This window comes from Microtus pennsylvanicus, chromosome 11 (genome assembly GCF_037038515.1).
Source record: "Microtus pennsylvanicus isolate mMicPen1 chromosome 11, mMicPen1.hap1, whole genome shotgun sequence".
Classification (NCBI taxonomy): Eukaryota; Metazoa; Chordata; class Mammalia; order Rodentia; family Cricetidae; genus Microtus; species Microtus pennsylvanicus.
Genome location: NC_134589.1, coordinates 13,229,575 through 13,254,329, shown reverse-complemented (window position 1 = coordinate 13,254,329; position 24,755 = coordinate 13,229,575). Strand labels below are relative to the sequence as shown.

General features: G+C 37.7%; 1 protein-coding gene across 6 annotated transcripts in view; it reads left to right on the top strand.

The window, feature by feature from the left end:
* Cep112 (centrosomal protein 112) overlaps positions 1-24,755 on the top strand; it is a 387,025-nt gene that overhangs the window by 132,236 nt on the left and 230,034 nt on the right. For all 6 annotated transcript variants that reach the window (XM_075990285.1, XM_075990287.1, XM_075990288.1 and 3 more), the window contains one exon: positions 19,074-19,209. In XM_075990285.1, coding sequence (XP_075846400.1) covers positions 19,074-19,209 — 136 coding nt within the window. The remainder of the gene's footprint in view (positions 1-19,073; positions 19,210-24,755) is intronic.

Sequence of the window (24,755 nt, the reverse complement as noted above, 5' to 3'; positions counted from 1 at the left end):
TACTGGATCTGGCTTGCTAACATTTACCCAGGGTTCTGTGGTGGCGACAGGTTGGCCTGTGCAGAACTTCGTGTCTTCCCACTAAATCACTTCTTTTCCGCTGTGGGCCAGACGCACCTTTTGGTCCACTTCACCACTGTATTCCAGTCTCTCTGGCATAGCTCTTTTTATGAGGAGACTATATTTTAGAGTTTTCAGTTTAGTTTTTGGTGATCTTTCTACCCATTTATATACATTGTCTTATGGTGATATTTTGTGTTTTAATAAATAAAGCTTGCCTGAAGATCAGAGTGCAAAGCAGCTGCACTAGTCATCCATACAGGCCAGGCAGTGGTGGTGCACACCTTTAATCTCATCAGCCACAACAGTTAGCCATAGAGACTGGGCAGTGGTGGTGCACACCTTTAATCTCAGCAGCCACAACAGTTAGCCATAGAGACTGGGCAGTGGTGGTGCACACCTTTAATCTCAGCAGCCACAACAGTTAGCCATAGAGACTGGGCAGTGGTGGTGCACACCTTTAATCTCAGCAGCCACAACAGTTAGCCATAGAGACTGGGCAGTGGTGGTGCACACCTTTAATCTCAGCAGCCACAACAGTTAGCCATAGAGACTGGGCAGTGGTGGTGCACACCTTTAATCCCAGCAGCCACAACAGTTAGCCATAGAGACTGGGCAGTGGTGGTGCACACCTTTAATCTCATCAGCCACAACAGTTAGCCATAGAGACTGGGCAGTGGTGGTGCACACCTTTAATCTCAGCAGCCACAACAGTTAGCCATAGAGACTGGGCAGTGGTGGTGCACACCTTTAATCCCAGCAGCAACACTAGTCAGACATACAGGCCAGGCAGTGGTGATGCGCACCTTTAATCCCAGCACTAAGAGGAATATAAGACAGGAAGAGACAGATTTTACTTGCGTGTCTCTTAGATGTTCTCTTTCCCAGGTTCTGCAGAAGCTTCCAGACTCCAGTTTTTGCTTTTCTTCATTACTTCATCTTGAATAAGGTGGACCTCACCTGACTTTGATATTCTATTTGTTTAACACACACTTAGAGCACACAGTTTATGCACCTTCCTGTGTTCTGTGCTACACATTCTGGGTGTACATTGTCTTCCCTGAGATTCATGTGGATCTGCTCGATGTCCTTGCTTCTGTAAAAATCAACAACTGGATGAAAGCATCCATCATTTGCCAGGAGGTTCTAGATGTCTAGGAATATTGCCTGCAGATCCTGTTTTACTAATACTGAAGCTTTTAATAACCTGCCGTCTGAGTCTTTGATTTTTCTGAATGAATGTGAATTTGTAGTTCTCAGTGTTTCTTCAGCGCACATTCTTCCCTGATTTCATATCCATCTTTATTCGTTGAGCCGTTAAGTTTGCAGCTCTCCCTGTGCAGTACTCCAGCCTCACGCACCCTTCCCTCTAATCCAGATGTCTTCTGACACATCATCCTAGTAGAATCCGCTACCAAATGTTTGGATATTTTTAGATTCGGGATCTTTTATTTTTCTAGCTCCAATTCTAATTTCTGAAGCAAATTCCATCTGCTTTAGAGTCTAGCAGTACACCTGGGCAGTTTTCTCAGTCTGTTTTCGGCTCTGCCTTTACTGGAGGCTTCCGTTGGCTTGCCTATATAATTCAGTTTACTGTTATCAGACTGTTTCCTGTTATTTCTCCTCCTAGGTATTCTAGTGATCACTTGGGGAGACAATTTGTGAGATGCTAAGCAGATGCCATCTTTTTTTATATATAGCTAGAACTTATCTTTGCCCGAAGTCTTTGGCTAGAGTTTTGAAATATGATATGTATACTCCCATGCTCTTTATAACTGCATAGTTAAGTTCATGTTAGCCAGCACCGTCACTTTTGGAATCAATTATTGTAGCTCAATGTAGATTCAATTATAGATTAGTTTGTGGCACCAACATCTAGATGCATGCTGACCTCTTCATGACTTTGAAACTTGATTTCTTAAAATAAAGAAGTCCTTGATCTCAGCTTGCTTTGTGGTCTTTTGCTTCTTTTTCAAGAGGATATCGGGAAGCGTGTGGAGCCAGTGACCTCCTGAGCAGTGCAGCACGGTTAGCTTTCTGCAAAATTAATAAGAGAATCAAAGGCTGACTCTCCATCTCCCAAATGACTTTTTTTTAACCCCCCCCAAAATCATCATATTCTCTGTTGCCTTGAGGGCTCTTTGATTTTTTTCACACCATTGGATATATGCTTTATTAATATAATAGACTGCAGACAACTCCTTCTGAGCTTTTATCCCTTTAAAAAAATTGTTCTTCGCATGGAGTGTATGGTGTATGATGAAGCCGTTGTCGTTACTATTAGAGCAGTAGTTGGTCCTCCTCCGCGTCTCTGATCCTCTGTCTCTAATTACACATGAAATCGGTTCTGTTTCCATCCTCTTGGAGCCATGCCAGAATATTCTTTCTGATCTCATTAAGTTCTTCTCTTAAACTCTCTGCTTCTGTATTTTCTTAATTGAAGTTTTTATGCACCAAGCTTTCCACCTGTTAATCAATTCCTGTTATATCACATCTTTCTCTATTTTGAATTGTAATTTAAGATGCTTTCTGAGTCTGTCAGCCATATTCACCTTAACATTTATATATGCATAACTCTCCATCTTAGAAACCTTTCTCAACTGTATGTTGTTTGCTAGCTGTCTGATGTTCTGGTTTCTTCATAGAAATGCAGAAAGTAAGTTTTGTTGATAACAAATTTCATAAATTATCTGTTGGTCTGGTATTAATTTCAGTAGTGGAGTTCGTTTTCTCTTTTTTTTATTGATTTTTATTGAGCTCTACATTTTTCTCTGCTCCCCTTTCTACCTCTCCCCTCCAAACCTCCCCCAAGGTCCCCATGCTCTCAATTTACTTAGGAGATCTTGTCTTTTTCTACTTCCCATGTAGATTAGATCTATGTATGACTCTCTTAGTGTCCTCATCGTTGTCTAAGTTCTCTGGGATTGTGGTTTGTAGGCTTGTTTTCTTTGCTTTATGTTTAAAAATCACCAATGAGTGAGTACATGTGATAATTGTCTTTCTGGGTCTGGGTTATCTCACTCAAACTAATGTTTTCTAGCTCCATCCATTTTCCTGCAAAATTCAAGATGTCGTTATTTTTTTGTGCTGTGTAGTACTCCTTTGTGTAAATGTAACACATTTTCCTTATCCATTCTTTGGTCGAGGGGCAGTTAGGTTGTTTCCAGGTTCTGGCTATGACAAACAATGCTGCTATGAACATAGTTGATCACATGTCCTTGTGGCACAATTGAGCATCCTTTGGGTATACACCCAAAAGTGGTATTAGTGGGTCTTGAGGAAGGTTGTTTCCTAATTTTCTGAGAAATCGCCACACTGACATCCAAAGGGGCTGTACCAGCTTGCGTTCCCACCATCAATGCAGGAGTGTTCCCTTTACCCCATAACCTCTCCACTTTTTATTGGAGTTCTTGAGAATGCCTACAGGTTACATTCTGAACACAATAGCTTATATGACAAATAGTTTATTAATTGTTCTCCCAGTTTTGAGGATTGTACCTAGGGCCTCCTGTGTGCGAGGCAAACACTTAACCCTGAGCCTCATGCCTGTAGCAGTATAATTCACAGAGAATCTGTGAGAACAGCGCTGTGTAGACATGGAGAGTGCATGGTACCTGGGAATCCAGGAGCACACAACTGGTGGTCCTGATTCCCCACAGGGGATGACTGAAGAGTGCATGGTACCTGGGAATCCAGGAGCACACAACTGGTGGTCCTGATTCCCCACAGGGGATGACTGAAGAGTGCATGGTACCTGGGAATCCAGGAGCACACAACTGGTGGTCCTGATTCCCCACAGGGATGACTGAAGAGTGCATGGTACCTGGGAATCCAGGAGCACACAACTGGTGGTCCTGATTCCCCACAGGGGATGACTGAAGAGTGCATGGTACCTGGGAATCCAGGAGCACACAACTGGTGGTCCTGATTCCCCACAGGGGATGACTGAAGAGTGCATGGTACCTGGGAATCCAGGAGCACACAACTGGTGGTCCTGATTCCCCACAGGGGATGACTGAAGAGTGCTAGCAGAGTCGTCCATGAGCCCAGGGACACGGAAGAAACACTGACTTTTCTTCACAGTTAGGGCAGTAAGCTACCATTTGAAGGAAGAACTAGAAATGAGCTAGTGGAGGAGAGAACTGTCGCATCAAAAGGAATTAATATTTCAAGAGCATGAATCTGATGGTATGTTAATGTACAAGCAAAAAATCAGGAGTATAACAAACAGACATGAAGACCTAGGAGAAAGCTTGTTTCAGATCTTTGTAAACAATAGATAAAAATGTTACATACTTTTATCATTGAAAAACACAGTTTTAGTTCTTCATTGAATTTCCTTTGTGTTTTCTAAATCATAATTTCTGAAATTTGGTGTCATGAAAGTTAAGGTTTCTTTACCATTGGTAGCTGTTAAATTTTAATCCTCCAATTTTTACTACTTGATAAGAATTTATTCATCTTAATTGTAGAATACACAAATGTCAAGAAACTTTGAAGAAACTTCAATAATTTGAACCATATATCTCTGATCTTAGTGAAAAATGAAAACACTGCAAAGCAGGCTTTATGTGCAGTAAACCAGGTCTGGAAATGGTCTGTATTGAGACCTAATGGCCTTTTGATGTCTGATTCTTTGATTTTGCCTTTTCTTTTTAAAGGGGTGCTATGTGATTATAATTAGAAACATTTCTAGTTCTTTACTTGGAAAGCTAATTGTTCCTTCGCTCTTGCCATCATGACTAATCATGTGCTTGTAAATGGAGGGAGTGATTGAGATGATGAGTGGGGAGATCCACCAGCTCGTCATGAAAGTTTTATCATGTCTATACTGTGCACTCGTTTATTTTGCATGCTGTGGCTCTGATGTGAATATACATCTATTATATATTAAACAGACTTTACTTTAATAATTTCTAAGTAATTTTGTGAATAACATAGTTTACTTTTCTTGCAACTAGAATTAAGTATATTTTAAGTTTGACATTAAACATAAATTACTAGAAGGCATTAATGAGAACTTGCTAATAGGTGGATTACAGTTATTCAATTTTGTACCGATATAATCACTTGTATTTTCTAAAACAAACTTATCCATATAATTTAGTAAATTCCCAAAGCCTGAGTGTCATTTTCTTCTTACAAATAACTTTCTTAAATATCACTGTGGTGGTGGAGGGGCACCCAGCTGTTCTCTTTTCTACACTCTGCTGGAGCATCTGAAACCAGTTTAGATCCAGAGTGGTCAGAGTGCGCAGTTTATTGTAAACATTCCTTAGCTCCAGTGAGCATGCTGATTTAACCCTCCCTCTGCGGAGCACAGTGTGAAGCTTGCAGAGGAGAGCAATATGTGGTCACCTCGCTTCAAGCAGAGAAAGAAATTTCTTTTCTGTTAAGTGGTTCTTTGTAGAAAAGTCATCATAGAATGCGACATTTCTTCTCATGAGAACACACCGCTTTAAATGTGTGTCATGGAGTGTGATGGTCAGGGAACTTCTTACTGACAGACACAGTTGGGACACTTTCACGCTATAAGTTTAGTGTGTAACGTGAGATTTCTCTTAGGCTTCTTGGGTGCTCTATTTGGAATTGAGCAAACATTTTAGAGCAGCTTATGCATTTAGCTTCTTGAGCTTTATTACAATTACAATTCCACTTTTACAGTGAAATGTGCTAAAATAACCTTGATGGGGGTGTAAGAGCAACTGATCATGTGACGCCTCTCTTCCTTTACCATTGACCCTGTGCACAACGTCTTTCATGCCCGTCAATTAGCTTGTCTTCAGACAACTCCTGTGTGGTTGGTCGTGTGTTACCATCTGCTGGGAGAGATGGAAGTTCAGAAATTAAGCAGCTTGACCAGCACTGAATAACTAATCCACGGCTGAGCCGAGCTTCATACCTGGGCTGTGGAGTCTAAATCAATCTCTTGTCTGGAAAGAATGTAGGTTTTTAGCTTCTCTATCACCAGCATAATTTTTTTTGTTTGCCTGTTGTTGTTGGAGACAGGGCTTCCGTGTGTAGCCTTGGATGATTTGGACCTTGTTATGTAGCTCAGGCTGACTCATCTTGCAAATGATCTTCCTGCCCTTGCCTTCCAATTTCTGGGAATTTCAGTGGCCTGAATTTCCACTCTGGGCCTAGTTAAGTAGTGTTCCTTTTGTGCTTTTTAAATGACTTGATCCAAATTATTCATAAATATGTCCATTAACTCCAAATGAGTCTCTTGTACCCCAGAAAGTTGCCCACTCCTTTCTCTCCCACAGGACACCTCCTTTTCTCTCCTGTCTTCATTGGGCCTAGATTGGTTTCCCGATAAAGATGACCAGTTCTTTTTTTCTCTGAGGTTCAAAAAGCTTATGTTCTGCAGTTGTTAAAGGTGCTAGGGTTCACAACTTTGGGTGGCTTTGTCTCAAAAGTCTCTATTGTTAACCGCTGTGCTTTGTACATTACCCCCCTTCTGACCATGGACGTTTGGAATCTAAAATCTGGTAGACTAAAGCAAACAAATGCAGGAACCAAAAACCTGAAAAGTTACTGTATTATCTATTATTCTTGTTCTTGTGGCAAAACAGATCGAAAGAACTTAAGGGAGAGAGATGTTACTTTGGCTGTTGGTTTGAGGGAGTAGTCCATCATAGTGGGCACAAAGGGAAGCTGCTTGCTGACATCTGGACGGAACAAGTCGCAGACCAAGGGGAATTCCAGTGTTCTGCTTTCTTCCTTTTCAGTTGTCTTTAGTCTGGATGCCCAGCCAGATTTAAGTTAGGTCTCCCTTCTTCGCTGAACCTCTCGGAGAAGACCCTTGTGGATGTTCCCAGTGGTTTCTCCTTGGAGTTGATAAATCTTGTCTCATTGGCAGGGAAGGCTAACTTTCCCAGTTACGTGATGCAGAGTCATTAGTCAGCAGCCAATATGGACTACATTCAAACTGAAGTTTTCAGTAGCCTGTTGTTGACAAAAGGGGACTGGGCAAATGCAGAGGGAAGCAGGGATGGTGTAAGAAATGCAGCTGTAAGTCAGGAGCCTAAGGTAATCCAGTTATCTCGGAGACTGCAGTAAAATGCTTACTATACAGGCATTTTATTCAGTTATTCTGAGTTTGGGGATTTATTTAGTTGAAAGTGAAGTTAAAAATAGGTTAACTATGGTCTATAGACTATAATTATCACATACATTACTTTTTTAGAGGAGACTTTATTTTGAGTGAATGAGAGTTAACTTTAATATCCTTCCTTATTGAATTACCACAAATTATTACTAACAAAGTCTGAATTAGTATGGGAATGGTTTAATTCTGTACTGTAGACTCCTTAGGAAATTGAAGGAAGATTATTTATAAATAAAATTAATGTTTCGCCACTTTATAAGGAATTTTGTTGGTATTTTGTTTTATCTTCCCAGCGGTAATAAACTCTTTAAACTTGTGTAAAATCTGAAAATTTTATAACATTTTTATTTGAAAAAGATTAGAGGCTAACATAAAACACTATCTTTTCTTTTTAAATTTTGAACTAATTTGGGAAAACAGGAGGTCAGAAAACATTTCCACATGAGGTTAGGTATACTCACCAGCCCAGATTCAGAGCTTTACCCAAGGGACAGTATGAAGTGAAAGGAGGGACACCGATGACAGGCAGTCCTTACTAGAGAGGGAAGATGCGGAACACTCCCCATTTCTCCCAGCTCAGGGTTGTTTGTCTGGGAAGAGACGGGCGGGGACTCTTCTTGTTGAAGGAAACAAAGTGCTTATTGGATTGGCAACTGTGGACTGTGGGAGAATTGCACATATTCAGTCACATATTCACATTTAACCAGTGTTAATGTTGTACAGTTAGCTAGTCACAATTTTAATATAAGAAAGAATATCATTAGTCTATGTCTTTTCTTTTTTTTCCCAGAGATAAACTTCTTTCCTCTTCACATTTTATAAATCTCCCATGTTTGTAAATACTGCCCAGATTAATCTTCACTTTAATCCTTTTACATTTTTTGAGACTGGCTCTATTTCCCAGAATACGTTTATCTTGATTAATGTTCTGTGTACTTTTGAAGTGGTTATTTATTCTGTTGTGTTATGAAAGAATGTTTTATGAATGCCATTAAGGTCAAGTTTCCTGGTAATTTACTTAATTTCTGTTTGTTCTTCATTTATTTTTCTGTGAATTATTAATAGTGAAAGATATTTAATTGACAGTTCTAATTATACATGTGTTTGTATTTGTAGTTCTTTAAGTTTTGTGTTTCTTGTGTTTTAAACTTTTTTTGTCGAAATGACCTTTATTATGGCTATATTCTTTGTTCCTAAGTCTGCTTTTTATAATATTAATATCGCTTCTCTGTTACCTTAATGTTTATATTTTTAAAAAATATTTTTACCTTTAATCTTTTGGAATTCTTCTGCCTAGGCAGCATATAAAGTTGGTTAATGCCGTTTCAATCATTTTGGACAGCCATTGCCTTTTACTTAGAATATTTAGACCATTTATATTTAGTGTCACTAATAATTTTAAATATGGATATTTTTATTTATTCTATCTGCCTGGTTCTGCCTTTTTTTAAAAAAAACTTTTTCCTTTAATAGATTGATTGTGGCCTATATTCACTAATTCAAAGTTTAAGAGTAAGAATTTGAGATAATTTTGACAGGGAAGGATATTAAAATAAACTGTCATTCATTCCGTGAAAAAATATTTTAAAAAGAAATAATGAGTGTGACAATTATAGAATATAAACTACAGTTAATTTATTAAAGAAAAAGTAAAATATATATTTACTTTTTTGATTAATTGAATAATTATTTTTATCCTCTCTATTAGTTGTTTTGATATTTTAGAGGGTAATTCATGGCTTGGCTTATATATTTTAAAGTTTTCACAATATATGTATATGTATATAGGCTAGTTTATATATAAGAATCCTGTGGTGAATTATTACCTTCTCTTTTTAGTACTGTGAATTATTCTTGTTACACATTTTACTTTAATATATTATAAAGCCATTACTACCTTATCTAACTTTCATTTAAAGTGAATTATTTTTAAAGTCACGTAATTATATAAATAAATCTCAAATCTATCCCATGTAATTACAAATCTTGGTGATAGTCTTATATTTCTGCTGGTATTGTTGCCTTTCAACCAAGAAGATGCCTCATTTTGCTTCTAGGAGTGTGGGTCTCCTGACAATAGTCTATAATTCTCTATCTTGAAAGGGTTTACTTTCCCTGTGGTTTTGAAAGATGATTTTGTCAGTAATGGAATTCTAAGTTGACAAGGCTGTGCTTTTAAAAAGCATTTTCTAGGTGTTGCTTAAGTGTCTTCTCCTTTCATTACTTGCTATGGAAAGTCTGATATCTCCTTTTTCTAACTATTATTTAACATTTTTTTCTTTATTCCTGCTTTTGAGAAATTTGATTATCATGTAACTTACTGTACTCTTCTGGATATTACCTATGTTTATAGTTCCTAAATTTATAGGTTCATAAATTTTGCTAAGTTAAAAACTTATTTTGCTATCATTTCTTCAAACACGTATATCCTTATCTCTTTCTTTTCTCTCATGTACTCTAAATACAGACATTAGGTTGCTGATCATTTTCATGTGTTTTATGTCTTTTTCTCCTGTGCCTTACTTTATCTTCCACTGCTACAGCCATCGCCACAGGTCTTTTCATTGGTCTAAGTAATTCATCTCTAATCCTGTGTATTGTGCCTTTCACTCGCTGCATGTTCAGTCCATCTCTAGAATTTCGGATGGCACAGTGAATCTTGATTTCACCACAAGTCTTGCTTTCTTTTCTTCATGTCTCACCCAGCCCAGGTGCTGTTCCCCCTTGAGTAGCCTACCTTTCCCTCCACAGTTGTTCTGCCTACTGTCCCGGATGGTAGAATGCCAACCTTTTCCTTTTCCTGAGTCTTCCTCATTCTTTAGTTAACGTTATTATCATTTTCTTGTGGGATATCTCTATAAAGTTTTTTCTTTACTTGTATTTATATTCATTAATTTAAATTAAGTTAAAATTACAATTATCTATATATTTATTAAACCCATAGCAACTTATCCTTTTTCAGTTACTAGCTATTGATTGTTATTATTGTGATTAATTAAATACATTGTTCCCCTGGAAACTAATAACCAGATGTGACTAGTTCAGAGATGCTTAGTTTAGTGCTGTGCCTGGTATTTGATGAGTACTCAGTACATTAACAGAAAATGATTTAACAAACTCTAAATGGTTTCAGATTAACTAATGAGATTATTATTAAATTTATCTGAAAGTATATGTTTAATCTCTAGAAATCTCTTTCCCTGGCCATTTACATCTTGTATTTGAAATAAGTGTCATTATGTATATTTACTTTTTCATCAAAAGTAGGTACTGAGGAAAACAAGCCTTTTTTTTACAAATATCAAATAAATTCTGTATTCTATAAATACATACACATTTTATAAGGATATACAGTATGTTTTAACATGCTATATGTATATATAACATTCACATGTATTATATATACCTTTTGCATATTCTTAGTCATCTTACTAGAATGAAAATCTTTTAGGAAGCTTTTTTATTCTGTGTATTTACATCTACTGTTGCACGTGTATAGTGCACACACATGTGAACATATACATACATATTAGGTATAATGAACTACGTTTTTGTATTTGTATGCTGTATGTATGTGTATGTGCATGTTTGTGTATGAATCCACATGCAGTGAAGGGTAAAGGTGTCTTCCTCCAGTAGATATCTTCCTCAATGCTCATCTTTAGTTTTTGAGACAGTTTCTGACTGAACCTGGAAGTCACTGATTTGGAATGACCATCGGCCTGTGAGTGAGGGATATGCCTGTCTCTGCTTTCCTAGTGCTGGGATCATAGTTATGCACTGCAATGCCCAGCTTTCTGCATAGGTACAGGGGATCAGAAGTTAGGCAAGCGCTTTACTAACTGTCTTATTTCCTCAACCCCAAGTTCCCTTGTATGTTGTCCTCTTGAAGTATTGCATTAATATCATTGTGTAGCTATTATAGCACTAAAAACAACAGTACAGGGTCTGTTTTACCCCCAGGAAAAGCATGAAAATGGCTTGAACATTTTTGTATATCTAGCATTGAATGTATAAGTAGTATTTAATAAGTGTATGTAAATGCTTGAAGGACACTGTAGATTTCAGAGACTCTGAGAGTGATTTAATATATAGATATAGAAGGAAAATTGTATTGAAATCTTGGTTAAAATTATTTGTGAAGACACAGCACTTTAGTAAAGAGTCAGTCACTTATGCATGCATTTAAACAAATAAGATGGTAAAGCCATCTTAGACTTTGCCGTTGGCTGGATTGATTTAACTCAGTGGTTCCCAACCTGTGGGTCGCCACTTGGGAGTCAGATGACCTTACAGGGGTCACCTAAGACCATCAGGAAACACAGATATTTGCATTATGATTCATAACAGTAGCAAAATTACAGCTATGTAGTAGCAACAAAAATAATATTATGGGTGGGAGTCACTACAACCTGAGGAACTGTATAAAAGGGTCACAACATTAGGAAGGTTGAGAACCACTGATTCAATTTGTCATTCTGTCATGTTCTATGTCAAATTGGGAAAATAAAATTTCCATTTATTTATGTGTTCAATTAACAACTTTTTATAGCTATTGAAATTAAATGAAGTAATATCTGGACTGTCCTGAAGTTCAGTGAACATAGGCTCTCCCTTAATGTTCACCACTTGGTCACAACGATCAGTGTTATAGGTTGTGGGAATACCATTATTGGAAGTACTAGAAAATATCTGTTGTCACTAAGAAATAACCATATCACTTAGAAATTTTTCTTAGTAAGTGAAGACTTCCATGATAAGTATTGCATATATATTTGATAAATAAGGAGAAAATATGACTACTTAAAATTTGATCTATTTGTGCATAGTGATGAACATAAGTGAGAATCTTTCCCAGCTACTTTGAAGTATTCAAGTGCCCAGGGACAAGGCCTGGGTGATGTTTTTGAAGGGAATAAATATTTCAGCTTCACGTTTCAGCCTTTTTCTTCTTCACTCCTTTGATCTGTCTGTGGTTGGCTTGTCATTCTGCTTGAATGACTTCACAGCCTTTCTTCTTTCCTGGTAACAAGAAATGGCTCTGTGTCTGTTCCAAAAGCTTTAGCCTTGACCATTTTACAGGAAAAACCTATATTTCCATATTTACTAAAATAATACTCTCTAAAATTAATTGTATCCATGGATATGCCAATAATATGTCCACAGATGGTGTGTAATTTCCATGGAATTATTAATCAGTAGCTTCTTAATATAGGGAATGAAAAAGGAACAACATTAGACTTAAGATTTTTTGTGAAGTTTAAGGATTAAAATTTTAGAAAATTGTTTCTTCATTGTATGTAAGTCTTATTTTATACTCATAAAGAATAATTTCATTTTTCAAGATTCTTAATTTGTACTATGAAATAGCAATTGATTTTTGAGCTTCAGAATAAGAGTTCATTTGCTTTATTTGCTTGTCCATATAATAGGCATGTTTATTTTGCATAAGAATATTATATAAAACTTTAAACAACATAAGCCTTTATTTTTGTAGTTTTATTTTTTATTACACATATATCTGGTCTTCTAAATTTGTTTTTTGGGGTGTGTTTGTGGTGTGTGTGCATGAATACATATGGATTCATATATGTATGTGAGTAGAGGCCATTTGTCAGTGTGTCTTCCTGTATGAGTTTACAACTTGTTTTTGAGACAGACTTTCCTCCTGAGCATGAAGCTCACTAACTGGTTGCTGGCTTGTGAACGCCGAGGGTTCTCCTGTTTCTGTCACTCCCAGAGCCCAGATATGGAGTTAAAGATGCCCCTTACTGCACCTAGCTTTTTGTGTGGGCACTAGAGCTTCAAACTCAGGACCTCACGCTTGTGGGGCAAGCATGGTACTGACTGAGCCAGCTCTTCACTTCCGGAGATTAATTCCCATGGAGACATTCACTGCCTCTTTGCATCATTTATATTCCTGCAGCATGCATGATTCTGTCTAAATTGTAGCATATAAAACATTGCAGCACTGTTTGATTTTCTTCTTTGCTCTTTTACCTTTTCCTTACTCTGACTGATGTCTCTCCAAGATGGAAACCACTTCTACTTGTTTATGATTTTTTTGTAATAGTGAGTAGATCTCAGAATTTGTCACCAGGATCCCACTCAGCTCCTAAATAGCAGCTGAAGACCAGGAGAGTCATGCCAGATCCATTTGTGTTGAATCTTAATTAAAATTCAATCGACTTGAAAGGATTTATGAACCTCCTAGCTGAAGTCCATAACTTATTCATAACTAGCACGTTCGACCAATCAAGTTCCTTAAAATCAGAGTTTGGCCTTGGGAGCCGGGTCTCTGGGACTGTTACGTTCATGTCAAAAGAGAATTCTATAGAACTGCTTTATGTTGTTGGCTGCTCTTTTTTACATTTTGATCTCCAGAAGTCTTTTCATAGCTGAAGTGACTTCACTATCTGGATGATAGTGAAGCCGGTTTGAGCAGATGCATCCTAGTCAAAGAACGCTTGGCTTTACTAGTAGTCTGTGGAAGTCCTCAATTTTCACCACAAAAACTTGCTCATGTTTTATTTAGGTATTGTATTTTGGAGAAAGAATTCATTTTTACATTGATTTTAACCTGATATTATTAAGACCATCAAATCACTGAAAATCCACAAACCATATATTCAAAGAAATACAACAGATTTTATCCTTATTTTCTTTGCCCAATCCAGCTCTTTTCCTTATACCCAACTCTTCTTTTGTTCCCCTGAGTATTTTTGAAGAAGTTTAAAGAATTTTACATTAAGTACCTCTGGTACCCTTGACCACCTTGTGTCTGACAATTACCAATGTTTACTCTTTTTCTGTTGTGGCTGTAACAAACCCTACCAGTGTAGTGTCTTAAAGTAGTTTCAGGTTATTCCCTGCAGTTCACCAGGAGAAGCTAAAGTCAAGGCGTTGCCAAGCCTTGATCTTTGAGAGGACTTCAAGGATGAGCCCATTCCTTGTCTTAGACATCTTCTAGAAGCTTGTGTTACTTGGCCTCTGACCTTGAACACATGGATGATATTAGCTCTACAGGTCAGTTGGGGACCGCAGTATTGGTATCTTGTCAATATTAAAAGCAATGCCAACACTCGTGTTATTAGACATCCTTTCTGACCCCTGAAGAATATCAAGTGCTGCAGTTTCTGTAGCAGTCCCCATGTTTTAGATGAATTAGCAGAGGCCAGTGTATATTGAAGTCACATGAAGAAGATAAAGCAGTGTTTTTTTTTTATCGTGCTAAGTAAATGGTATGACTTTTTTTTTTTACCGACTCAGTCTAATTAATTTAAGTTCTGATTGGCAGCCAAAGGTAGGTGATATTGCCTCTTGAAAAGCTTGTGCTCCAAGCCCAGATGGAAAGGATGGAGACTTCGAGCTGTTTTCCAGGCTTGTTTGAAGTTTTTTGTTTTGTTTTGTTTTTCTTGGAGTTTCCAGTGGGGATGCCAAGCTGGCAGCAAATGAAGTGCACTGTAATGTGAAGCCTTAGAAATCCGTGTTGGACTACAGCCATCGTTATCAAAAGTGCTGTACAGAAATGTGCCAAAGGAAGATTTTCAAATTAGACTTGGCTTGCACATATAAACGTTAGCTTGTAAAGCTCAAGAAATACCAAATTGTAGTCCATTAGTCCCCTGCATTTTATTGCCCTTTTTGAAATAATCATGCACTTCAGAGCACCCTTTAATCTGAGCTAAGTTGTGGCTGGGTAAGAATGCAGCTTCTTTTTTCTTTATCCTTTATGTACTTAGATGAGGAAAATTTCATAAATAAATCACAGCTAAAAAGCAAATTTTCTTTCCACCTTTTTATCTTCATGGAAGTCCAGCTTTAAGGCATTTGAGTGATGCATTAATCCTCAGCTGCATGAGTCCACTGAAAAAATAATCTTGAAAGTCACTTTTTTCCTCTGTTTTGTCTCTTGTACAGCCTTTTTATGACCTCTAGAATAGATCTTTGGCTAAAAGGCTTAAAGTTTTACTTCCGTTTTTTGCACCTTGTGTAAGTTTAATGGAGCTCATTAAAATGATCATTTTTTTATTTAAATCAAGCTAAAGACAATCTACACTAAGACATAAGAATCCTAAATGTGTGGAGATGAATGTACATGCCAGACTGAGCAAATATACTGATTTTCTTTGAGTGAGACCTTCTTTGACAATTAGCTTTATACTGTGTGATTAGAGTAGCCCGTGTGGAGGGCCTTCCACCAGTCAGAGTTCTGACATCTCCCTTTGCTTGCTATTTTTTAAAACTTATTTTAAATTGTCTGCTTGGAGGGGTATGTAGAGATGAATGCAGGTGCCCGCAGGGGCCAGATGTGTTGGATCTTCGTGGAGCTGGAGTTCAGGCAGCCATGAGCCACTTTACAGTGTTGTGGGAATTGAACCCAAGTCTTCTGAAAGAGTACTGTACATGCTTAGTCACCAGGCCACCTATCTAGCTCCTTGGACTTATTGTTTCAAACTTTTTAAAATGCCAGTTCTCAATCAAGATAGAAGTTGTGAATTGAGAACATGTAGAGAATTTATTGGGATATTTTAAATGGTCTATAAAATATATTGATGATGGCTAAAGTTTATGATTTTAGATGCTGAACCTAGTTGCACATTGAACTGATGTGAAGAAAATTTATTAAATTTAAAGCATTTAAACACCTCATGTGAACTATTACACATATAATAAATACTTTTCCAAATGCTTATTTTTGCTTTAGGTTATATATTTTTACATTATTTTTAATAGATTTTCTTTAGGTAAACATATGGTATATAATTTTAAACTGTAGTGTTTAAATATTTGATGGTTTCAAATATTATCCAGTACTGTTTCTTTTCTATGTATAGGTAAACATAGGTAAGTGTTTGATGAAGTTTTATCTAAAACATTTCTCATATGTTTTTAAGAGTGTCTCAGCACTTAAAGAATTACATAGGTTGGTCCCTTTTATCTCTAAGCAATGGATGAATATTCCTTGCCCTGACTAACCCAACACCAAAATGGGGTCACCAGGTACCTACCATAGCTTCTTTTTCTTTGAGCCTCTAACAAAAGAAACAAGTAGCCTCTTGCTATCACTCGGGACCATCCTACCAGAGAACATCCACTTGCCTCCTAAAGTTTAGATTTTGGTGGCTATAGTTGTATGACTTTACAGTGTTCCTATATGTAGTTTCAATATGCAAAGATTTTAACAGTCAATCACTTTGTTCAGTATATATAGCAATGTTGTTTGTACATATAGATCAAGTCTTTCTGATTCTTAGGCAGAATAATATAGAGAGTGTAGATGGACCAAACTAAATAAAAGCCCCAATAGCCATCAGAGTGCTTGATGTTTTATATAGTGATAGCTTAGGGTCAGTCTTCCACATGACATTATTAACCACTGTTATCTAAGAGTTTATAATGTTAAGTGGCAAAAATCCTTACTTTTATTGGGTCCTTGCAACTTATAACTCTATTAACCTTGAAGATATTTGTTTTAAAATGTGTTGGAAAACTAGTAGGCAAAAAGATAGTTTTCTTTCTATTAAATATGAACATGTTGGGGCTGAGGAGATGCACAGTTGGGAAAGTGTTTGCTGTGCAGGCATTAGGACAGGAGTTCAGTCTCCAGAACCCATGTTAAAAATCTGAGTGTGGTGGCTCACACTTACAATCCCAGCAGGAAGGCAGAGCAATGAAGTCCCCCTGCTCCACGTCCACCACGTTCTGGGTCCAGTCAGCCCAAACTGCTTGATGAGTTCTAGACCAGTGAGATACCAGCTTAAACAAAGAGTGCATGGTTCCTGCGTAAACTTGAGGCTGTCCTCTGCTTCCACATGCACATAAGCATGTCTGCCTACACACGTGTACTAGCATGTGTGCTCATGTGTGTGGGTCACACACACACACACATAGACACACTCACAGACAGACAGACAGACAGACAGACACACACACACACACACACACACACACACACACACACCACTAAATAAGACAAACACCTGAAGCAAAGGTTTTCAAAGTTCCAGAGGTCTGTACCCATTGCTGTAAAGTGTAGTGACTGTAAGCAGCATCTGGCCTGAAGCCTGATTAGAATGGCTTTGTTCCCATGCTTGGTGTCACATGCTGTGGAACAGCCTTAAACCCCACAGGACATGCAAATAATGACTATCATTATAAAGAAGAGGAGGGATTCTGATGGAAGACATGGGTTTGTCAAGGTGTACTACCGTGATTATTATCAGGGGTCCAAGAAGATAGATGTAGATGAGGATTTGAATGGATAAATAGGCACAGGTGGTTCTTAGGTGGAGATGAGGACTCATGGCATGTTCATTTAGCCATTTAGGGTCCTTAGGTACAGATGTGCTGTGCCCAAACACAGGGTGAGTTGGTGATGGGATCTGGGAAGAACTAACCCCCATGAATACTGTCTGATTATAAAGAGACTGAAGAGCCCTACTTAAATGGACGCTACATGCCACTTTTCCTATCAGTCTGTTGACCACTCAGGCTTGGGACAGGTTTCTAGGTTGGAGTCAAGGAGAAATTTGACATTCTGATATGAAATAATTATGTTTCTATAGGAGAACCTGTAGTGACATATCTTAGAGGGAGAATTCTAAGTAACTCCCGAAAGTTCAAGTTCTTTCTGCTCACCTTTTAAGGGGCAGTAGCATAATGGATGGTTTGGGAAGGCTGTTTCCTCCCATTGGGATAAAATTCATATATTGATATACAAGAGTTAAATTGTTCTATCACTGGCATTTGTCATTGTTACAGTTAGGAATAGGCAGTTTTGTGTGTTTATATGAATTTGCCAGTAGGGAAGGAAGATAGCCTAGTTTGTCAGGAAAACATCACAGGGAGGTGGCCAGCAGCAGGCAGTCTGGAGGCCCACTTCAACTATGGAGTCCTGGCTGGAGCTTCCACAAGGATGATCACCTTAGAAATGTGTCCAAGCCCCAGTTTCCTGTTCTATAAGACAAAGGACAGAGTACCTCTTGCATGGGCTTATTGTGAAGATAAATAAAAATGCCATATACAAATATTTTGGTTAATTCACAAAATCTTAGAGCTTCAGAACTTGAATGCATTTAAGTTAATGGCTTCATATTTTCCGTCTATCAATATGTGGAGAGTTCTATTGCTTTGTGACATCCTTTTGAGGGTACAGTTTCAGTATGATGTATGAACAGATATGACGGCCATCAGTTTTAGGCAGGTGAACTAGTAAAAACAGTTTTAGGCCACTGTATGGTTCTGTTGTTTTGACCATCTGCAGGGCAACGGATGGTGTGAATTTACCCCCAAATAAACAAACCTTTATTATACTCCATTCTGGGCTAGTGTGGAAATATTTTGTACAACAACATTTTAGTTCTGAACTTTTTACATAAATGGGACCACATGTTATTTTTTATGACTTATTTTACTTGCCTTAATATTTTTTAAATTTTATATAAATAATATCCACGTTGTAGAATATATTAAAAAAATGTTCCTACTTTTTAAGTCTAAGTAATACTCCGTTGTATAGATAGCCCACATTTTATCTATCAACCAGTAAGTGGAAATGCATAGTTTTGTATAGTTTGTTTTTAGGGGCATCTTTGAATATAGTTATGTCTTCATCAAAATGCATATTATGTGTTTTTGCCCCCACCCAGACAGATTGCTCAATTGTCAGCTTTTGAAAGAGAAACTTTATAGAATACGGATCTGAAAATGCTATCTGACTTTTGTTTTAGAGAGGGCTAATTTTGTTCTTTCATTACCTAGTTCTTTTTTGGTTTTAATTTTTTAAAAGTTTGCAATTAAAAAGAGTTACATCATTTTCCCCTTTCCCTTTCCCTTTCCCCTCCCAAGTCCCCTCTTCGTCCTTTCCCTATGTAACTCTGGAGCTTTATGAACTTTGTAGGGAGAAGGAGGAACAACTCTGCCGTGTGACTGAGGTTCAGAGGTTGCAGGCCCAGCAGGCAGATGCTGCCCTGGAGGAGTTTAAGCGGCAGGTAGAAGTGAACTCTGAGAAGGTCTATGCGGAGATGAAAGAGCAGGTAAGACACACACTCATCCTCAGAAGCATCTCACTTTTAACCACTTGGTGAGGGCTGGAGACTATCTCGGAACCTAAAACACATACTGGCTTTACAGAGGACCCTAACTCTGTTCCCACCACCCACACCGGCTGGCTCCCAACAGCCTGTAATTGCAGCATCAAGGAATCCAACTGCCTCCATAAGAACTGAGCTTACCTGTAGACACCCACACACAGGCTCACGTGAGTATGTGTAATTAAAAAGAAGGTGGGGTATAGTTAGGAGTTCCAGGCTCGCCTCTATACATGGCAGGTTCCGGGCCAGCCACTATATAGTGAGACCTCCATCTTAAGAAAAAGAAAGTTTGTCCAAAGTAGCAATAACACTGGGTCAGAGACTGAAAATGAAAAGGGGTATGATCCCTTGATTCACCTTTGAAGCCAGAATGATCATTTAAAAATCCTAAAGTCCCTGCATGAAGTGTGGGAATGACAAAAATGCATCTTGCCCTGGGGATGGATGAACCTACCAGGCAAAGGCTTCCACATGCAGGCTTCTGCAGACCATGGGCTCAACTCAACCAGGTCTGTGCTTCCCAATGTTCTGTAAATACTTTTATTGATCAGTCACATTGAGTCTTTCAATGGGCAGCTCAAGAGGAAATAAATTGTTTCCAGTTCTTGAAGGTTAAGTTTTTATGGTAGCTTTTTTTGTGATAAAATTAGATTTTGCAAAATAATAGAGGAAATTATTACAACTACCTAAGTATTATGAAGACTCTACATTAACACTGTGTATGCAAACTGAAATATTATAGGTAATATCTAATTTAATTTTTTATTCATGTCTACTCATATTGTTTTTCTAGTTATGAGAAATTAATTTTATGTAAATTATTTAAATTCATTTTTATTTCATATAAAATCTCTATAATTTAAGTATAAAATATATCTTTTCATTACATAAGAAATTAAGTTTTATGAATATAATATATATAATATTATATATCCATATAATATGGTTTTTAAGCATGTTGATTTGTATTGATTCTTTTATTGAAAGAATATATGATTGTTATATACACATGAAATTCTCAGAGGAAATTTTTAAAAGAAAGCACTATATAAGTACTAAAATGTAGGGATAAGTCCCGCCCCTAAGGGGGCGTGTTCGCCTCGGGCTAATGTTTGCCTATAAATTTGGCAAACGTGCTCCCAGACGTTGCTTCTGCTTTCCTGGTCTCCGCGGGAACGGTGGTTCTGTAAGTCTATTTCTACATTAAAGCTGTGTATATGTTTTTACAATCTGTCTGCATTCGCTTACGCCGTTATATTTTGGCGTCCAACGTGGGCTATTTTGCACCCGACTCAAGCAGGTAGCCCACTAGCTAACACAGCATCCTCCCGGGTGCTGTTTTTTAGTTCGTGACTCGGGCCCCAGTGCCAAGTCCGAGACACACCACTACAATGTTATGTAATCTTTTTTTGTGGGCAGCCAGCTCCCAAATATTGCCTTTTCAGTTTGAAATAATCATTCTTCTATCCCCCCTTTTCTTTTCAGAATGAGATCCCTGAATCTAATTTCCTTTGCTTGGTTTCCTCCCTGAGTATGGCCAATAATAACTTGCAACCAACCTCACTAACTGATGACAAACATCCATAACCCACTGAACAACCAAAACCACCTATTCTTCCTCTTAGAAGTGTGAGCATCATGTTATTAAAGTTACTTCTGTTGTCTGGGGGTGACAGCATCTTTAGGGGACCCTGAAAAATGAGATAAAGATCAAGTCCTGTGAGAGTTAGCTCTTCAGATACCAGCTTCTACAAAAATACCACTTACCAGGGTAGGGGCATGGAGATTAGAAAAATAGTAAAGAGAACGAAGACATGAATATAAATAATAAAACAGAAAACACAGGATAGTACCTAGTACCGGGAGGGAGTTCCAGTGACTACTGAAATTACCTGTGTTTAATTCCCATTTGCTTAAAATATTTCTGACCCCAAAAGATAGGAGTAAGATTTAAAAAAACTGCATTAACATAATACAATGAAATGAATATAACAGTTGGAGGTTGTGGGCTACATTCATTGTTAAACATTCTGTTGCTAGAACAAGACAAGTAATGTTCACACCCTAGACTAAAACATTGTAGGCAAACCACTCCCTGGGTTGAATTCATTGTTATCTCCTTAATGGAGTAGGAATTTAGTTGTCTTTAGACTTTTGTTTGGGGTAGAAACATAACTACTTCTCTATTCCTGAAATACAAGATCTGGATATTAGCCACATCTGTTGACAATAATCTTGAAAGAGCAGAACTCTCTGACCTAAATCAAGTGGGGCCTTTTTTTGAGGTAGAAGCAGACAATAACCTTGAAGGAACAGAAGGAATAGAAGTTCCAATTCTTTGACCGTTGATCAGGGTGGAATGGTAACAACTTTGAGCAAGTTGACCTTCAGACAAGGTGGAAATAGGCTCATATTTTTGGGTCTCCACATTAGCTGCTGTCAAGTCTCAGTGTGATGGGAAAGTGAAAGGCTTATCTGAAGTTCTTGATAGAGTAAACTATAATTCTGGACTGATGTGGGAGTGTCATATATCAATCTGTTGATTTCATTGGTTAAGTAATAAACAAACTGCTTGGGCTCATAGCTTAGAACATAGGTGGGTGGAGTAAACAGAACAGAACGCTGGGAGGAAGAGGAAGTGAGCTCAGACTTGACAGCTCTCCTCTCTGGAGCAGACGCCTCAGAGAGACGCCATGCTCCCTGCTCCAGGGAAGATGCACGCTATGAAGCTCCGACCCAGGATGGACTTAGGCTAGAATCTTCCCGGTAAGACCGGTGCTATACAGATGATAAGAAATGGGCTAGTCCAGGTGCGAGAGTTAGCCTAGAAAAGGCTAGGTAGAAATGAGCCAAGCAGTGTTTAAATGAATACAGTTTGTGTGTTGTTATTTCGGGGCAAAAGCTAGCCGAGCAGGCGGCTGGGGTGTTGGGGACGCAGCCCCGCCGCCGCTCCTATTACTACACTGGACCATCTTAGCTAACCACCTGGAAATTGACACTTTATAAATGATCAAATGAGGAACATTTGTTAGGTTCGTCGGAGGTGGCACACACCTTTAATCCCAGCACTTGGGAGGCAGAGGCAGGCATCTGGATCTCTGTGAGTTCGAGGCCAGCCTGGTCTACAAGAGCTAGTTCCAGGACAGAGAAACCCTGTCTCGAAAAATCAAAAAAATTAAAAAATTAAAAAAAATTGTTAGTCTTATAAGTTAATTTTGATGGAATACCCATTTGGTTTGATGAACTATTGTCTGTCCTAATCAAGAGGTCTTTCCCCTGAGAAGTCCCACATATTTTTTTCCTGCCTAGCTATTGGCCACTTAGGTCTTTATTAAAGCAATCAAATGGTGCATTAGGCAGAGATGAATCTTCACAGTGTAAATAAATATTCTGCAACAACAAAAAATTGAAGTCGAGAAAATATAAATAACTGAAACATTGAGACCAGTTGAACCTTGTAATGTTTACTTAATCATAAAAAGAGAAAATATAGAACCAGGCACTATGCTATAATAAAAATGTTAAAGAATCCACAGGACCCTAGTATCAAAATATGATGAGTTGTTTTTATAACCAAAGAGACAGAAGTGACCAACAGCTATTTTCTGCTTGGTACACTTTGCCAGTTGCCTTATTTGGGTATAGCATGGCAGCCTTCAGCTTGGACTTGGCTAGTGGCTGGCTGTTGTGACTCACTGTTGTTATGTTGCTCGCCTATGGCCTGTAGTCTTAGGTTACACCCTGCTTGCCCAACTGCCACACTGCATGTAGAAGTTACTTTGGGCCACACTCTTTGTTGAAATATGGAGACTAGTTTAGGCCAGTTTATTATTTCAACAAAATATGGGTACTAATACCATTATGAAGATGCACATTTTCATAAAGATGTTCGGAAGGTAATTGGAGAACCTGAGAGGGAATATTGCCAAAGAACAGGATCAGAGAACAATGCACTGTCCAGAGTCCAACAAAGGATGCTCTTGTAGTAGCAAACATTAATAGGCCTTTTCTGCTTAATGAGTACTATTAATTAACAGACAAATCCACAAATATGCTTTGACAAAAGACACAACTAAAATAAAATTAATCAAAAATTTTGTTAAAAGGATGACGAAAATGTGTCATTTATTTTCATGGAATATAAAGAATAACTATAACAAAACATCATACAAATTAGAATTAATATGTCATTACACTAGACCAGAGGGCATATGTTTGTATGTCAAAGGCAGTACTTCTCAGTTCACATGCTGGAAAGGTGCTGGGAAGCACAGAGAGATCATAGGGGTGTTTTTACTGTGGCTGGTATCTTTCTTTCTTTCTTTCTTTCTTTCTTTCTTTCTTTCTTTCTTTCTTTCTTTTTTTTTTTTTGGCTATTAGACCAAGAAACATGAACCAGACAAATTTTCTACTTTCTACCATGTCAAACAACATATTAAACTTTACTCTTGTAAATCAGTTACGAAATTCGGTAGACCATAAACAAAACTTCATTTTACTTCTAAAACTTGACATATCAAAGAAGACATACTGTTTACCACAATGGAAATTTAATTTCAATTGAAACTGCCACATTGACTTCACCAAAATTAAAGGGTTTTGCTCTTTGAAAGACTCCAATAAATGACAACAAAAAGAAAAACCGGAGAATAGGAGAAAATATTTTAATTTCTACATTTTAAAGAATTTGTGTCAAAAATATGAAAGACATTAATACAACTCAATAAAAAGACAAATGACCCAATTAAAAAACAGACAAAGAATTAAATAGACACCTCAAAGGAGATGCACTAATGTCCCAGAAGCACATAAAAGGATGCTGAACATCTCACTAGTGAGATGTCACCCTTCTTTACATAGAATGGATTAAATGACAAAGATGAGTGGGCAGTATGAAGTGTTGAAAAAGATGTGATACAGTTGGAGTTCTTGCTTGTTGTTAGAAAACATGAAAAACAGCGTTACTAATTTGAAAGATTGCCAGTTAAAAAACAGTTAAACATACTGTATGTCAGGTATTCTGTGTATTTAATGAAGAGAAATAAAAATAGATGCAGATAAGAACTTATGCACAAATGTTGAGAGCAACTTTCTTCATAAATGTCCCAAACATCAGTAATTCAAATACTACTCAACAAATGAAAATATGGACAAGAGCTAATGGAATGTTGCTGAGCAATCAGAGGGATTGGTTATTGATAATTCTCAGCAAACGAATATGTGAAAGTCCCGTAAAAGAAAGAATATAAAAACAGAAAAGTCTATACTGGATGCGTTCTAATCACTGAGTTCTGTTAGAATACCATAGAAGATGTTGAGAAGTCTTTTAATTTTGCAGATCAACTGAATTGATGTCATGAGCAAAGGTCTCATTTTCTTTAGGAAAATTTCATCTTCATAAGTTTCAAAGTTTTATCATGCTGTTTTGGTTTTGGTCGTGCCACTTGGGGGAATCTGAGGCTTGGGTGGTGATTTTAGTCACCCCACCC